The sequence below is a fragment of the Trachurus japonicus genome, chromosome 18 (genome assembly GCF_045865225.1).
Source record: "Trachurus japonicus isolate A0001 chromosome 18, Traja_1.0".
Classification (NCBI taxonomy): domain Eukaryota; kingdom Metazoa; phylum Chordata; class Actinopteri; order Carangiformes; family Carangidae; genus Trachurus; species Trachurus japonicus.
The window spans coordinates 26980151-26998778 of record NC_140924.1 but is presented as its reverse complement, the minus strand read 5'-3'; the positions used below and the strand labels follow the sequence as shown (position 1 = coordinate 26998778).

Below are 18628 nucleotides of genomic sequence, written 5' to 3'. Positions count from 1 at the left end.
ATTTATGAATTAAGTAATCTTTTTGTCTAAAAAATGTGTAGTTTGACACCCATTAAGAACATTTAAAAAAAAGTCCCGTCTAGCTAACGTTAGCCTACAGCATAGAGCTGCCTTCTCCGCTCAGGCTCCGCCCCCTTTCTACCGGCCAGGTGGATCCAATCAATGGCGGAGCACCAGACTGTGGACCATGCTGTGGACCTGATTAATGTGACGAACATAAAAGGTGCATCTCAATAAATTCGAATATCATGGAAAAGTTCATTTTCAATAGCCTAGTGTTTTGTTCAGTAGTGAAACTCATATAGCCTATTATATAGCCTAGATTACAGATTACACAGACTGAAATATTTAATGGCTTTATTTCTTTTAATTGTAGTGATTGTGGCCAAAATTCTGTAAATCAAAAATTAGTAATAGCTATTGTGTGGAAAAGGTTCACTGTTGTCTCACTCTAATCAACTCCAAACACCTGCAGACGTTTCCTAAGCCTTTAAGTGATCTTTAGTAGGCTCCACTATCATGGGGCAGACTGCTGACCTTCATATTCTCATGTATTAAGATGTGCCTGTAGTTGCAGTAAGACACATAACAGATAGGCTGTCTGGAGCTGTGAAATACACAAACCCGATGCTGCCTCTCTAACATCTCTCTCTGGTCTGTCTCCAGTCATCGCCTCTTCTTGATGAAGAAACATTGTCTGGCTCTTCAGCTGCTAAATGTTCCACCGTGTTTAACACTAACACAAATTGATGAGATCTGTAACAGGAATCCAAAACAGAGACGCTCTGGGGCTGTGAGTTCAGACCCATAAGATGCAGAGAAAGGAACTGCAAAGTTTGGTGAGTCTGTCACACCCAGTGATTCCCTCTCTGCATGTAGTTAATTTTATCCTATAGAATAGAACAGCTTTACTGTACAAATTGTTCTTTAAATTGGTTTTTGGTGCATCTAATTTCTATTGATGACTTCAGAACAAAGTGACTGGGCAAGTTTCTTCCAGGCAAACTGAACTGAACTGACTAGATATGATGAAGAAAGTGTCACATCTGTCTGCAAAAGGTCTCACACTTCATATCACATGACAGAACATAAACATCCAGCACAAGAAACGGCCCATATCTCAACTCTTGGCATTACCACTTTCTGTCCCTAATGGCCGACAGCAGACACATAGCGATGATAACAACCTACATATCCTTCATCAGCACACAGACACTTGAGCGTGTGGCAGGCCTGATATTAAGTCCAGACCATCAGACAAACAAGTAGCAATCACTACACCACTGGATTATTTGTTACACTTGTTCGCCGTTTCTTTTTTCCTTTCTCTGCCCCCAATTTTCCTTCTTGTCGTCTCTCTACCTACTTTCCTCTCCCAAGGCGGAGGCGGTCGCTAGGCAACCGGCACAACACAACAGCGCAGCTCTCCAACTTGGCTCTCTGCTCGGCGTACCCCTGTGGTTTCAGACAATCAAATACACCGAGTGTGTGTGCATTCATACAGAATGTGTGTGTGGGAAAGGTGAAAGCTATGAATAGTTTCCATCTCATGAGTGAAAGCCAACGGTCCCTTCAGCTTCTGAGAGTCGCCTCTTGACACGAGTGCAACATCATCTCGCATTCATCGGGGATTTATTACAGGGCATCAAACTCTGAACCGTCTTTAACAGAAAAGGACAAGAATGAATAAGAGTGTAAATCTGTGCAGAGATATGCTTTTAATTCACTCCCACTCGAATGAAACCAGCAGAAAACCACCTGTTGCAGACACATCCACCCATCTAGAGACTTGTGTGACATCATCAAGGCCTTCATGGTTCCTAATGCTTTCTGGTAGAGCATTTTGTATAATACGGTGCAATAATAGCTACTTGCTCGTAGATATTATTACTTGGCAATACATTTGAGTTCCAATAAGTGAAACCTGAGTCAGCAGAGGCCATTTAATAGTTTTATCATCAGTGTCTAAATGTACAAGGCTTTGGCTGAAGAGTGCTGAGCCTTTGACCAACCTGAAAAGAAACCCTACAGCATAGCACACCCCACTGATGGCAACATAAGCACTGAGCAAACAACTGCAGTACATTACCGATGCAATTATTCTATTACAATGTGTTTTGGTGCTGCCACGTGAACCACTCACACAGGTACAAATGTAATCTGAGCACACCCAGTAGAAAAAAAGACATTTCTCCTTTCCCCGGGCGCACCCACCCGATTAAAGACTTTCACAGATTGTTATGAGGTTACAGTAATTAAGCTAGCTGCTTACAGTGTACATTCAAAAAATTAGAATGAACATGATGGCTTTACAAAAATATACATTTTGTGGGCATGCACAGAGCGACATGACGACCTGGTGCGTCCGATAGTTTAAAAAAGAAGGTAAAAACAGGAGATTCCATCGGTTTACAAAAGCAAAGCTCGAGAACAAATGGCACTTACTGTAACAATAGCAGTTAAGAATCTCCAGGGCAGCATTACAGCCACACACGCACGCACACGCACACACACGTAAACTAACACTCCCACAAATACAACTCAGATTGGAGGTGCGATCAGTAGATAGACATTGGGCCGCTTCGCACAAGTCAAGACTCTCAATTCAACCAAAACCACCCAATTTAGAGAGGATCCCAAATTTTAAAAAAGAAAATAGGTAAACAGGAGATTCATAAAAGATTCATTACATTTCATCTTTCAGAAAAAGTTCTCCTACAAATCTAATAAGAAAACTTGAAAGGAAATATCGCCCACTCCTTGTCTCAGCCTGGATAAGCTTTTAATGAAAACGCTGCTTTTAGCATCCACTAGTCTCTTAACCTTTAGGTCCAATTTGTATTTAACGAACTGGCATTGAATTACTTAAAGTCTTCAAACAAAAAACCCTGAACATCTGTTCTGAATTGACCCGATGTGCCATGTTTCTTTTCATGTTAACTCTGCTGACTGCTGTGCTACTTGTAAACTCGCAGCTGATATGTCAAAATTCAATTTAAGATATTTATTTAGACCGTGTTTGTGAGGATGTCTAATTAAAAATGATCCGGTTATTCTTTTTTTCAACTCGGGACTTCATGTTACTGATGAAAAATAGAATCCAAATGACCCATAATTTGTTTTACCAACGTCAAACATTCCCTAAAATAAACATCACATGGCAGGTGTAACTCAATTTGTGTCTTCTGGTTGAATTAGCAGAGCTTCAGGCCTCCACCGCCAACGTGTTTGGCTCCTGCTCCCCCTCTGGTGCGGCGGGGCTGAGCGGTCCGGCCCACCACAGGCTCAGGGTGTTGTCTTGTTTGACCTCCTGTGGTGACATCACAGCTTCGCCTCCCTCGCCGTCGGAGGCCGAGTCGCCCTCGCTGTCGCCGGGCCAGGGGAACTGGCGCTGGCCGCTGGAGGTCGCTACCAACGGCATGAAGGGGTGAATACTGTAGAAGGGTGGAGCGATAGAGAGGGGAGGGAGAAAATGAAAAAAATTTAAAAAACTCAGTGACCGAGTGTAATTAATGAATAAATGAGGATTATAATAAGTTAAGATAAATGAGGTTTCTGATGTTTTGCTCCGCTGCATTACATTCGGAAATGCATTTGAAATACACACTGAGGAATTAAGAGATTCCTCTCAGTCCTTAAACATCTGAATTAACTCGCTGAAATGTTACACCCACATGCTGTAAAGAACTGTGGCTCATTCACAGCCACAGTATCAACATTCATCTCAATAACGGTTCAATTTTCACTCCATCAGCTACCTTCATCTCCTCAATACAGAATCCACTGACATTACATTATGTGAATTGCTACTTAGCGACAGAGCCATTTAATGGATTTTTCATAAATGCATACAGAAGCTGCAGTTATCTGTTGTCACAAAGCTTTATTAGTCTATGCTGTGCGACATTACTGCTCTGAAATTGGAAGCAGCCTTTCCTGCTATCTAAAATATTCCGGATGATTTGTTTGCTTGTGTGCAGTGACTGGAGGAGACAGACAACACAGCACCACAGGAGAGCAGCAGCACAGTCACTGAACATGACTCAAGTTCAGTATGATCTTTATCCATTAGGATGCTTCATGTTTGTCACTCTACTGTTTAAAATAGCAGTGAGTTGAGGACTAGAGGACTTTCTGTGCTGCTGTATTTGACTTCTGACAACAACAAGTGAGCTGTAATAATAATAACTGAGGCTTTAGTTTCTTTATTCTATCAAATTTGACACTAACAGGATAGTGATCCATTACCCCTAACACAGTGGTTCCCAACCTTTTTTGGCTCATGACCCCATTTTGACCCGCGTCAATCAAGATGCGGCAGCTCAGATTTTATGCTGCATTTTATTTGAACTCGATTTATATTCAAGAAAGTGAAAGTATAGTGAAAGTATAGTATAGTATACAGTTGTTTAGGATTGTCTGTGGTGTTTTTAATCATAATTTTAAAAAGAATAGTAATTAGTTAAAAAAATATTTTTATTAGACTTTTTTTTTTTTTTTTTAAACAAATTTTACTAGACATTTCTGGCGTCCCCATTTGAATTCCAGGCGACCCCAAGGTTGAAAAACACTGCCCTAACAGCTGTGGACACACTGTAAACCTTGGACTGGTTCAATTGTAAACCCATATTAATGTCCAGGTACAATGCTTAAAATGTAATAAGTGTGTGTATGTGTGTGTTTTTTTATCTCAATTTTATTTTTGTAATTTATTGATCTATTTTGTTTGTCTCTATTATTTGTACTACTTTGTGTGTTTAGTCACTGTTGTTATTCTTTTACCTCAGCGCTTTGTTAACTGTGTAATTAAGAGGGAATGAGTTGTACTGTTGCATAATTGAAAACTTCAAAAAATAAAGTATTCAAAACAAGAAAGAAAGAAAAGGACAGTGCTACATTGCTCACTGATGTTTTGTCACCAATGGAATGGGTTTGATGTTTTTATACCTGATGCCATTGGTGCAGTCCCAGTGGGCCTGGAACCTCAGCTGAGGCTGCAGATGCTCCTCCTCACCGTCGGGAGGCGCCGTGTGGGTGTCCCACACCGACACCACCCCCTCTGTGTCACCACTCAGCAGGTACCTGCCTGATCTGTGACACACACACACAACCACATTAATCCAACAGATCTGATGAATGACAGTATGCTCACACGGTGGAGAGTTTAGTGAAGTCTACTCACGCATCCAGGTCAAAGTAGATGCGCTGGTTAGTGGCAACGTTCCTCTTGAGTGAGAACACAACCTTCCCTGGATCTCTTAGATCCCAGCACAGGATTTCTGGATCCTGAACACAGACACAGGATTCAGCAGAGCTACAGAGGCTAGCGGTTATCAAGAGATTCCTATTGATCATTTCAGCAAGAAATTGTTAAATTAATAGGAATTCCTGCACATTAATAATTGATTTGCCTGAAAAAAACCTTGAAAAAATAAACATGAACCATTCAAAAAGCCAACAGAGAAAATATAGGTGTATACATGCTGGATAAAAGATTGAATCTGAAATTCAGGGTTCCTACATTTGAAATTTCAAAATTCCACACTTTTTCCAGATCCTAATTTCCAGACTTCTCGGTAAAAAAAAAAAATCATATAATAATCATGTCAATAAATTATGCAATTAATCGTTTGTTTTCATTATTCTGAATTTGTATGCCATTATGTCACCAAATAATTTCCAGGAGCTTGTAGCCAAGGTACAATAGTGCATACAAAATAATTAACCCAAATGACTTCAGATCAGACCAAACCCAGATAAGAATTAAGATTTCCATACAATAGTTTCCATTTTCTATACTTTTCCAGACCTGGAAATGTATGAAATCAAATTCCATACTTTCCAAACTTGCGTAGGAACCCTGTTCTATTACAGCACCAACTGTAACAGTATAACCAAACTGAACACTAGTGAAAAAAATTTTTCTCTCATTTTTTTTTCTTTTTAATCCTACATTGTCTTGATACTGTTTCTACAGGGACCTGCTGTGCAGCTGTGTACATTCAACACTGTTGCCAAACTGGAGATACGATAAGTCACAGTGTGACCTTCATGCTCCAGTGTAAGACTAACTTCACAGATGCTGGAATGCCAGGGTGTATCTAATCTGAGCAGGGTGATGTAAGATAACAGGAATGAATGGAGAGCACTGACTCCTGGAGGTTGATGTTAGAGAGTCTCTTCATTTCCAGGGAATGATAAGAAGAACACTAACGACTAACTGTTGAGTCTTATTTACAAAAAGGCGATCTCTCCGACTCTTATGAAAACTTGTAACATTTTCTGGGTGGATGCAGTTTAAATCCATGAGGACAAAAGGAAAAAAGACGAAAGGAAATTATTTTGTTATAATCAGCGTATGAATTCTTAAGGCCAAAACATATGTTTTGTGAAGTCACAGTCATCTCCACCTTTGACAACAAAATTTGAATCGGTCCTTGAGTCCAATTGAACATTTGTGCCAAATTTGAAGAAAAATCCCCTCAAGGCGATCCTGTCTTATCGTAGTCACGAGAACAGGAGGCTGGGTGGACAAACAGCCCTGAAATCTGATGCCTCAGGCTACGGCTGTCAGCAACATGGAGGCATGAAAACCTGTACATCACACAGGTGCAGGTTCAAGCTCCGGTGACAGCAAACCTCCACAGTCAGAACCTGGAGAAATACACTGAAGCCTTCGGGTGCTGACTTCCAAGGAAACGCCTTATTGTCTACCCAGATTCATTCCATGCTGACTCATGCCATCAAGACAGGCACTTTGCATATAAAGCCCTTAATGAAGATTCTTTTATTTGTTTTTAAAGCACCAGGTTACATTTCAGAACTGCTCCATCTCTACTCCACCTCTCGCCCCTCTGATCCACAAAAATCACTGCTTTCCATTCCACTCACAGAATTAAAGACCAGAGGTGACAAAGCATATTCAGTTGCTGGCCAGACATTATGAAATACTTTGCCACAAACGGTTAGATCATCACCTTCCGTTGAAACTATATTTAAAACCAGGCATCTCTTCCCTATAGCATATGATTCAGCATCATGATCACACTCCACCATCCTCTGGTCCTCATTCTTTATCCTTTATTACTTGATTCCTGTTTATAATGCTCTCTCTGTTCTCCTGTATTGATACTGAACTTGCTGAAGTCTCCTCCCACTTTTGACACTGGTACAACCAAGTGTTTCAGTTGGTTACACGAGCATATACTTCTGTAAAACAATTTTAATTATCTTAAAGTTATTGAATTACATCACATAAACCAAAGTGAGCAAGTGACAGAGAGAAAAAAGATGTCCCTGCAGCTGTGGTCTTGACTGGTCTTGAGAAAAAAGAAAAAAAAAAATCCAGCTCAACCGAGACCAAGTAAAATGTAGTCGATTCCAAGACAAGACCAAGACCTTGAAAACTGGTCTCAAGAGCACCACGGCACCAATAAAGCACTTTAGCCAGTTATTGTTGTTTTCAAATGAGCTCTATTAATAAAACTGACTTGACTTACACAAAAGCTTTGATAATAATGCCTGTGTAAACCAGTCCTTAACTGCAACAAAATCATCTGAAGTGGATGCAGTGTGTGTGTATGTTACAGCCTCTCTGTGTGCTCATGTGTTCACCTTGCGCCCCCCAGTGTACAGGTAGTTGCCGTCGGGGGAGAAGAGCAGATGGGTGAGGCCTCCGTGGTGGCGGGTGGGCAGCAGAGCCAGCAGGGAGCCGTCTTGGCAGGAGTAGAGGCCAGCGCAGCGGGAGTAGGAGCCGCAGGCGTAAACAGACTGGCACGGGCTGAAGCCAAAGCAGGAGATGATGCCGCTCTGGCCCTGCTTCTTCACTGCAGTCGAGACAGGAGTGACATTTGGCAGAGCTTTCAGAGCCTTAAAGACGTTCGCAAGACACAAATCCCAATCACTTCTACTCAAACTTGACTTATTTTGGCAGCTCCAACATCCCTGATTACATCTCAAAGAGGGGAATATTTCCCAACAGCGCATATAATAGAGTCACATTTGGATCATCTGGTTCTTTTTACGGTTCATTCCTTTTCCAAATCATCCTCTTTCTCACTTTTTTTTTTAGGAAAGACCTTTAGCACGTTTTTGGCAAATAAAAGCAGAAATGAGGGTTTGGCACCGTCTTCTCATGGATCATATAACCTGGTTTTGAGACTGACCATACATTTCTGTATAATTTGCTGTTATTAGTTATCAAGCACAGCTGATGGAGCCAAATACACAAGAAACCATACACAGCAGAGACGATGAGAAGGATGTTGTGCTGCCAGCAGAGCGGAGCTGAAGGTTACCCATGACCAAAAAAATAAAGCCATGCATTTCCATGTGGCCGTGACTGTTTGGAGCCTCCTGAAAACAAAACACTGAATACCTGGCTACTTAATACAGTAAATATTTTTGAAAAAATCATGAAGGATATGAAAAGTCCTCTGGCTTGAAAAAGAAAAACGATTTGTTGATATAAAGATTATTTAGCTGCTACAGCCCATTAACTCAGAACAAAGTTAGAAAAACTTGAGTTCATTTCAGTGCATTACAAAACCCTTCCATCACGCTGAAACTTGTTTGAGGTGTGTGATCGAGATAAGGAATTCATCGCAGTAAACTTTTAGTTGCCTTTATTTTTTTGTCTGAAGCACATAATAAAAACCTCTCCTTGCTAGTTGGTTCAAGGAGACTTCGGTCTGTGGACGTGACAGCCAGTTGACAAACGGCAGCTTACCGAACACAAGCAACAACAGACTTCACATTATCCTTTTCACAATGTCCCTGTTTACTTATTGTTTCTCTTGTGGGCTGGATTATCCAAGAACGTAGCCTGTGAATGCAATTCTTTCTGTAAATGATTTTCAACTCCAAGAGTTTGGAGGATCCTTGAACAACAAGAGGAGCTTACAAAACACTCCCTGCCCTTGAATACTAATGCACATTTTACATAATTCCTAATTAATTTTTGTTATAATTGACTAAATACACTGGTCTACAAGGCGAAAACCTCGGAAACAAAAGTAGCTGAATTTTACCTGAATTGGGTCACTAATCAAGGAAAATTAAGTCTTGAGTGTTAATTGGCTCCAGTTTCCAAGATAGAGCAGTTAGGTAATAATTATATAAATATATAATAATAATAATAATTAGTCTCAAAGTGAAGATAAATTCGCAAACTTCCATGCGGTACCATTTCCATTGCTCTACTGTACTTTCAAAGTTATGAGGCATCATGATCAGACACCCCCCCTCTCTTAGGCAAATATACTCCCCTGTGTATAATTATAAATATTTATCACAAAATATCTTTTACAACCAGCAACTTGATCACCCGCTTTCTAGTTTATATAATCAAAATATGTAAGAGTTAGCACATTTTATCTCAGAGGTCGATAACTTCCCAAAATCTGTAGAACAGCAGTGTTGGGCACGTTACTTTAAAAAAGTAATTTAATAAAAGTAATACTCATTACTTTCCCCAAAAAGTAATTGAGTTATGACATTCTAAAAGTAACTAATTACCAGGAAAAGTAACTATTGTGTTACTTTTTTAATGCTCAAATATTTTAAATTACTTGGACTTGGCCCCCTAACCCCCTAACCACCCACTTATCTAGAACTTAACAACTCACTCAGCGACAGGTGTCACAGAGCCTGCCTTTGCGGAGGAATACTGAGTGAGTTGGCCAGTTCCAGACAAACGTTTTTTTCCCCGACAAGTTGATGGACTGAAAAAAATGTGTATATAAGGTACACTTGAACGGGTGTATTATTTGTGATGGGACTTCTTGCGTCGAGTAACGGCGCATCTTATTGCCAGTAACGGTAACGGCGTTACAGGGAAACAGTAATTTTGTTGATGACTCATTATTGGTAAAAGTAGCACCGTTAGTAAGGTTGTTTACTTATAATGATGTTATTCCCATCACTGTAGAGCAGTGATATTTATAGAAAATTATGATAATAAAGACAAACAAAAAGTGAAAAATAATTCAAGACACATTTAACATTAACTCATAATAATGTAAGAGCAAGGAGTAGATCAAATTTGTTAAAATGTAAGAAACCACAATTACAATGTCTGTAAGTCTACATCCTTGTACTTCACATATAAACCACCTTTCTGAAGCGTTAGGCTGGAGCCACTGACCTACTGTGGGCCGCTCCTCGCAGTCTCTGCCGGGCCGATCGGTGTAGAAGACTCTGACAGTTTTGTCGAAGCCGCAGTAGAGCTGCGTGCCGTCTGGGGAGAAGCAGAGGGAGTGAGCGGCCGTCAGCTCGTCCAGGTGGTTGTAGGGTCGGAAGCTGGCTCGCACCTCCCCGTAAAACGCATCCCACACGTGGACCGGGTTGTCACGGCTGCTGCTGGCGAGACTGCAGAGGACAGACAAAGAGAATGACAAAAAGAGTGAGCTGTGGGAACTGAGAGACAACAGGGAATAGAGAATGAACGACACAAATGATAAAACAAGGGTGGAAAATGCTGAGGAGACTTAATTGAGTCAATCTTTATTATCCCTCAGGACATTTATTCTTTACAGCTACGACTGACAGATGACTCAGTTTAGAGGTTGAAAGGAGGAGAATACATTCAGTGTGAAGTGAATGAACATATCATCACAATCAGTATTTGTAGGCAAAGTAACTTGTGGAATAAAACTGATTTTTTACCTTCATCCTGGAGGATACAAGAGGTTCAAAGTATTTGATATGTGAATTATGTATGAAAAACTTCTCATCTGATTCACTCCCCTTTTTCTCTAACCTCCTGCTCCACATCCACTTGGATGTATCAATACATCAAAACAAATACACAGCTTTGTGCTATGCCTCATTATGGAGACAAGACCACGGCACATTCTTATTGATTCAAATCAGGGCCAAAGACTGAGCCATGCCTTTTTAACTCTAATTATTGGACACTGAACAAATGCCGAAACATCACTGCGGCTCAATTAGACAAAGGAAATTAGCCCCTACCGCTGCTGCCGTGTTCTCTTATGGCCCCTTTGCGCCGCAGCTTTATTCCAGAGCAGGGAAATGCCCAATTATAATGCTAGACTGCTGCTAGCTTGGAGCAATGCCTAGAACTCAGCGCAACTTAACCGAGCCATAACAGGGGCCCTTATTCCCTCTCTACAGGAGGGGCATCAACAACAAATGGCTTTTGGCAGACGCAGAGTTCAAGGAGTGCTGGGGGAGAAATGAGAAACAAGATGGGGGAAGTGAAAAGAGGGAGATGGAGAAAAGGTACCGGCATAAAGAGGCTTTCTGTACTAGATGTGTTTAATAACCACCACCATAACCTTTTATCTGGCTGCCTCGGCCTCTAACGATCCACTCGGAGCTTGTCCGACCACCTGGCTGTGCTCGGTGGGAGCTCCTCTCTGATACGTGGCAGCGATCTAAAAAAGATGAAGAGCATCCGCTGTCAGCTCCCGCCGACGTCCTCATCCTCGTGACGGACAGGTCTCTGCACGGGCGCCGGATCCCCGCAGGCCTCTGAAGTGCTTCATTGTCCTTCGAGGGGCCGATTGTTGATCATGTTGCTGTTTACAAAACTCTCATCTCTGGACGTCCACATCCTGACCCTTACCACCCCCCCGCGCGCGCTCTTGCTCGGTGTAGGCTGGCTGGCGTGGGAGCGGAGCGGCGCCAGCGTTGGGCCTTGATCAGAGGGAGCTGTCGGAGGGGCGGGGGCTACGACTGGGGGTTGATGGGAGCTGGGGGAGGAGCGGTGGACGCAGTGAAAACTGTTGGCAGCTTGACCTCGGCTCGTTAGCGCGGCGGCCTACCTCTCTCGCCACAGACGATCTGCGTTCTCCACGGTCGACGGCCTGCGCGTTACTGATGTTGGCTCGGTTGCGCGGCGTGTTCATAAGCGAGCGGTGATGTCATGAGTGCACGCCTGCGATCGCACACAGCAAAAAAAAAGGGGGAGAACAAGATGAAAAGAGAAGCTCGAAGTCGGGGAATTATAAAGCCCTTTAGGTGTTGTCTGGGCTCCGGAGTGCTGTTAGTGGGCTGAATCATGCTGAAAAGCACCGTGGGTCTCAAACAGCCGAGCGGATTGCGACAGCGGCAGAGGCAGACGAGACGAAGGCCAACTCTTCACTCATAATGAGAGACATCAGAAAGCTTTTACAGCTTCTCTCCGCGCTGGCAGCCGGCTCCCACAACGAGCGAAAATACCACGGGGATCAAAGAATGACTCACAAGCATACAACAATATCTTCTATATTCAGATAGTCTATTAGACGGGCTCCGGCATACAGAAATTCTTAGTCGCACACACACACAAACCCACAGTGTCCCAGTCTAACCATCCAGGATCTAGATTAAAAAACATCAATCGCTGAGTGACATTAACCGACTATAGACGACATGGTATCTTTCCTGTGTATACATTCTTCACCATCTGGCAAGTTGACCTTCAGATTGAACTTTAAATGTCTCATCTATCCACTTGTTAAGAGCAGAGGCTTAGGGAATAGTCTGGCAGAGATCAAGTTCAACTCACAAGCAGGTGTCGGGATCCAGAGAGTTCATCTTGGGGTACCAGCAGTAGTCGTAGATGGTATCTCCCTCTGCCATCCTCAGCACTGGACTCTGCCACACATTGAGAGGCACAACAGACAGTAGGTCAGCTGACCAATGGGATCTATTAGCTTTGATGCTGTTACTGCTGCCTGGATGATGCTATCACACTTCTGCTTCTGATACAATTTGAAATCAAAAACACAGTTGTACAATGTGAGAAATAGAACAATTAAAGCTCAATTTTCTGCTCTTTTTACAATGACTGAGATGTCTGTAATGGAAGAAAATAGATTCAATTTCAATTTTTTATGCAGCGATCCCAATTTACCTGTCACACCCTCACTTGCCTTGTGATATTTCCCCAAGGTAAAATGACAGAATAATTATTTTATTCTAATTATAACATTTTTCCTCAAGAAGTTGCCTTAAACTGACTAAAATATTTGGTTCCTTTTTGTTGTTTTCTTAGTTGATGTTGGAAAGAAGCTGAGATGTTAAACTCTGTCTTTGTATGAAAGGTCAGACAAGACACAACTGCTTAATCCCTCTAAGCCCTCACATACACAAGACAGTGTTTGAATGAAACATCAAGCATCTTAAACGTGATGAAGGAATTAAAAACATCTACCGCTGTGCACAACACAAACCAAAAACAAATCTGCCTAATTTTCAGTCAAATGCAGTCACATGACTTCTAACAGCACGACTCCACTCGTTAGCTCTAAATTCAGTCCCACACATCACACACATTTGAGATGTGAATTTTAAAATTTCAAAATGGCCAGGGCTGAATTAAAAGTAAACTGTGTAACATGTATTTTTTCAATATTAAACATAAAAAACTGTGAATTTTATAACTTTGAAGAATAAATGTATGTGGGAACTGAGATACGAGGCTGAATTCTCAAACCTATGGGCCAAAGTCTTACTGCTTCACTGTCTTAAAGGAACAGTTCAGCATTTTGGCAAATTGGCCCATTGCCATAATCCATATAGTTTTAGGAGTAGGTTTGTTACCTTTAATTGTTGGTGCAAGCTATTTTTAGATCGGCAGAGCAGAGCCGCGAGCTGCTCAGAGCTACACTACGGAGGTTCATAGAATTTCTTGGTTTCCCTCATCAAACTCATCAAATACATAATCCAACAACTCCAAAATGCTCTTGTGGACAAGTTGTGACCTGCACATTCACCACGCTATGAGATAATAACGGAACGTTATGAGACAGAGTTGTTTTTGTGGTAAATGCAGAGACTGCTTGCCAAAAAAACTGACCCTGATGGGAGCGCGCATCAGCAGTTTTGCATAAATGTACCTCAAGCGTAGCTCTGAGCAGCTCGCGGTTCTGCTCCGCCGTTCTAAAAACAGCTTGCACCGACAATTAAAGGTAACAAACCTACTCCTAAAACTACTGGGATTATGGAAATTTGCCAAAATGGTGAACTATACCTTTAATCACTCTCACCTAGATTTGGAATATGAGACTCATCTTGCAAAGACATTTCAAATATGTTGTCACTGTTAGAGGACTTTTATCTTCACCAAGGAGGACGTGTTTTCATCGGGCTCTGTTCATTTGTCAGTCTTTGAAATCAGATCTGGAGTTTTGCGTTCTCTGAATTCCTGTCTAGTCTGATGGAGATTCATCTCCATTCACTGAAACTGAATGCATTTGTTGCGCTCCTGTCCTACAGGACTTGGGCCTGATGGGGGCACTAGAAGAGCTGTTTGAGATCTACACAGAAGTGCAAATGAGGGCTTATGCATCTACTGAGCAATTTGAGTCAAGACTGGTCCCTATAAATATTTAAGGTTTTTTCCTGAATTGTGCTACTGTCTGCTCAGTCATGAGGAGAAGAACTGACGGCAGCGTATCTGTGTGCTCACCATCTCTGGAAGCAAGTCCCAGTTGTAGCTGTAAATCTCTGGAGGGAGGTTGTACACACGCAGCACATTGTCTGCACTGTTGGTCAGGATACAGGAACCATCAGGAGCCCTAGTTTACAGAGAGAGAGCGGGGGGGGGGGGGGTATGTACAGATATCTCTCAGTGAGTACATATTTTCATGAAGTTGCATTTATAGCATTTTAGGCACAAACACCATTGCATACATAATTTAGATACTGATTTATTCTGACCATCAAGTAGTGTTAGTGCTAGAGGTCTTACTTACTGTGCTGGGAAAAAATATTTTCTCCCTTCCTGATTTCTTACTTTTTTGCATATTTGTCAAATTTAAATGTTTAAGATCATCAAACTAATTTAATATTAGACAAAGATAACCCAAGTAAATATAAAATGCAATGATGATTTCATTTATTTAGGCAAAAAACCTATCCAAACCTACCTGGCCCTATGTGAAAAAGTAACTGCCCCCCTTGCTAAATCACAAACTAATTGTGATAAACCACAGTTTTTTTGGGAAAGCTGAGTTCATTTTCACTATCCACATCCAGGCCTGAATCAAGAAATCACTTCAATAGAACCTGTCCGATAAAGTAAAGTCGTCTAAAAGCAACATTTCATGCTGCAATCTATAGAAACTCAAGAGCAGATGAAAAAACAAAATCTTTGACATCTATCAGTCTGGAAAGCATTACAAAGCCATTTCTAAAGCTTTTGGGGCTCCAGTAAACCACAGTGAGAGAATTTTATTTGTTTGGCGATCTTAAACATTGAAGTGTGACAAATATGCAAAAACAAAACAAAATGAGTTTTTCGCATCACTGTACTTACTAGGAAAGACAAACAGAGGAAATGATCCTTTAACTTTTTCTGGAGAGGAAGTTAATTTCTCTCAAATCCATCAGATCAATAACTGTCCTTGGTAACAGCCACAGGGCACCAGAATGTAAAACACAGTGTAGGTGTCCTTGAAGCTGACTTATTTATGGTAATCAGAAAATACCTCACAATAAAGTTTTATATTTAACACATTCAAACCCTGATCCTTGATGTATTATGAGTTGTGTTGAGATTAGACATTACCATTTACAGCCTTTGAGGTAATTCTCTGGGAGGCTGGAGAACTCGGTCTGGGAACCAGTCAGCATTTGGGGGTTCTGGGTAAAGTCTAATCCAAGGCTGGAGGCGGGACAGAGAGAGGGACAGGGTCTTGGTCAAAGAATTGTAAACAGAGAGCAAATAAATCACAGAACAAGCATTCAACTGAAAATGATCTCACATCTTATTAGTCACGAGGATAAAAGCATCTGATAATGCTACAAAAACCTTGTCTTGGTTCAGTTAAGGTGGATATCATCAGATTAATTTAACAAAGCTGTTGCTGCATATCAAACTATAGTATTAAAACAGAACCTCAGAGATAAATATATAGTGTTCTGACCATTTGATCTTTTCAGTGGCACATACTGGGCTGCTCCGTTTAGACACGGTGGAGTGAATTGTTAATTTCATAGCTCAACAGGTTCATTCTATCTTTGATCCCCCATCGTTCCAATCTGCTCCAAATCCTGGCATTAAAATGATTAGTGTTCAATTTTTAATCAGTCAGCACACTTTACTGGCCACCTCCAATACATGGGTTATTATTAAGTGTTTAGAGGGATCAGGACAACATCTCACACAACTACCGCTCACAGGGCAATCACACATGTTAAAACAGTGGCAACTGCACAATTATAAAAAATATTTAGGTCACAACCAGATTCTCACACACAGAGGTTTGGTCTAAAAATATGACTGGTTGCTTTAGTCTTAAGGTGTTCTTTGATATAGACCAGAAACAGCATTGTTTGCCACATTTTTGTAAGTATGGTTGTGGCTAAAATTGGTCAATTTGTGTTTTTAAAACCTTAAAGCAGAAGTAAGCGGAATGTTTGTGTTAATATAAGTCTCTAAATAGTTGTATCTTCCGACAGCAATCACTTATATAGAGTGTTTGGTCTGAAACACGGGTCTGTCAGTCACTCTGCTCTGCTGTAAGCCAAGGAGAAAACTTTCCTTGTATCCTACAACCTTTATCCAGTGAGGAGAGAGAACGGCATAAAGGGGCGGTCCTCTCTGTGTGTGCAGCCATGGGATGCGCGTGAATGTGGTGACGTAGGGACGAGGGCGGGGACTGCTAACTCCATCTGCTGACAAGAAGTCGACAACCAGATCGCTTACTGCTTTAATAGAGTGTGCACCCCTAAAACTTCTGCTTGCACAGGGACCACTGTGCTCCTATTGTAAAAGCCCAGAAAGCCCAGATTTAATTTAAAATCACAACCTGGAGGGGAAAAGAAAAGCGTGTGCTGTTGTGACTGAACACTCAGGCCCTCGAAGCGATTCCTTGATCATAATAATTTGGTCAGAACTTTAGAATCAGGCGTTACTATTTTTTCAGACTGTACCCACATTTTGCATTCACCAAAACCTCTAGTTGTGTGTGTCAAACATTTAAAAAGCCTTATTTCTCCATTTCATAAACATTTGTGTTGAACTCATCTTCTTAGTATGGTCATTATATAACCATGCTGCAAATAGCTCACTTAATGGTCTGTCTGCTGTTGCTTTACTCGCAGTTATGTGGACCCTCAGGTTAAAAATAAACCTGGCTCCTTCCTCCACTTACTGCTGTCCTTCACCGGGGCTGTCTGCAGATCCATTAGTGTTCAGCTCCTCCTCTGATTTTGTCTCTCCTTCCTCGAAGGGTGCATCATGCCCTCCATCTCCATTCTCATGGCATTCATCTTCTCCTCCTTGACCTTTCTCCTCACATTGTGGTGGTTCTCCTGTACCTGAAACGAACGAGTGAATTTGTCAGATTAACTCTCTTCAAGTTAATCCTAGCCTACAATCACTGAATAAATGAAATGAACAGATTCTTGTAAACTGGTGCTTTACGTTGTGCTGGTGAGGCTGGGTCTGTTGGCAGCAGGTCGGCCTGTGCTGGTGTTTCTCCTTGTATCGTGGCAGGCTCTTCAACCAATTCCTGCCGGTGTTCCTCACCCGTGATCCTGAGCCGCTTGGTCGGAGGAGCGGCCTCTTCCTCTGGGGTCTCCCCCACTTTTATGTGGCCACCATCAAGTACAGGTGGGGCCTGTTGAGGGGGCTCGCTGTCAGCTTCAGTGTCCTGCCCTGTCCCTGCCACACCACCGCTTTCACCACCTCCAGCTGAATCAGACATCTCTCTTTCTCTCTTTCTGTGTGTATCAGTCTCCTTTGTCAAATCTTCTACCTGGGGGTCTCGGCACCTTGTAGTCAGGCTGGTTGGCTGTCAGACGTGGGTGAGGTAAGTGCTACTAGGATAGTGCTTCTTCCTGCAGTGTGGGTGTTTGAGTCTGCTGGGAGTCGAGGACATCACAGCACCCACTAGCCTGGAGAGACAGCGGGGCCGGGAGAGGTGCAAGGGAACAGGGCAGATGAGGAACACACGTTAAAACAACGTTCAAGTATAACAGCAATATTGCAAATACGCTATATAAACACACTGATAAATTAGACTAAACCTGACGTTCCCTGTTTAGAGGAAGAAGGAACCGTCGTCCAGATAGTAGACACCTGTAGCTAGTCGTAACGTGCCAACCACTCCAAACTAGCATTTATGTTGAATTTACGAGGTTAACGACTACGAGTGCTTAATTATATCACCAAACTGCACACGCTTCAGTCTGTGCATGTTATATAATTTAAAAAACGACCGTAGAAACGACGGTAAAATGCTTCAATTTCCTTCACAACAGAGACAGCGACCACCTCACGTTAGCATTAGCCTGAGCTAGCCGTCCGATGCTACATACATACCTGTGTTGTGGCTTGCCCGTCCTTTGGTTCTGTTCGCAGTTTGGCTGTAAACACGCTGCTCCTCGACGGTATCAAGGTTTCACCCGGAGCCGGAGAGGACAGAGTTACAGAGAAGACTCCACGGTCCTCTACTTCAGGACTTTGTTTCCATTCACCAGCTCATTACGAGTTGTAAACACTGAGGGCGGCCATGTGTCGAACTATCGCGAGAATAGCGGTAATACCGTTGGCACATACACACCCTCTCTCAGCCCAGTGGGCTTTACTCATGAATATTGAATGTAGCAAAGACAGTTTGTAGAGATATCTTTGAATGTAGGTAGGAAACCCATTGTGTAAATAAAGTTT

The 18628-nt window shown here is 42.0% G+C and overlaps 1 protein-coding gene across 1 annotated transcript; it reads right to left on the bottom strand.

The window, feature by feature from the left end:
• Positions 1 to 1706: 1706 nt before the first annotated feature.
• On the bottom strand, positions 1707 to 18482 carry wrap53 (WD repeat containing, antisense to TP53). Its single transcript, XM_085759220.1, has 11 exons — positions 18281 to 18482; positions 17381 to 17853; positions 17109 to 17274; positions 15521 to 15616; positions 14420 to 14528; positions 12515 to 12603; positions 10145 to 10368; positions 7615 to 7826; positions 5183 to 5286; positions 4948 to 5091; positions 1707 to 3434 (listed from the first exon to the last, which is right to left on the bottom strand). The coding sequence occupies exons 2-11, from the start codon at positions 17661 to 17663 to the stop codon at positions 3206 to 3208; spliced, it is 1656 nt and encodes a 551-aa protein (XP_085615346.1). The 5' UTR covers positions 17664 to 17853; positions 18281 to 18482; the 3' UTR covers positions 1707 to 3205.
• Between the last annotated feature and the right edge of the window lie 146 nt (positions 18483 to 18628).

What these genes read in the sequence shown, in the direction of transcription:
- wrap53 (XM_085759220.1), bottom strand. Translation starts at nt 17,663, where the DNA reads ATGTCTGATTCAGCTGGAGGTGGTGAAAGCGGTGGTGTGGCAGGGACA. An exon ending in CTGGATCCCGACACCTGCTT is followed by an intron (nt 10,369 to 12,514) that starts GTGAGTTGAACT and finishes TGTCCTCTGCAG; the next exon opens with TCTCGCCAGCAGCAGCCGTG. An exon ending in TGTACACTGGGGGGCGCAAG is followed by an intron (nt 5,287 to 7,614) that starts GTGAACACATGA and finishes GTCTGTGTTCAG; the next exon opens with GATCCAGAAATCCTGTGCTG.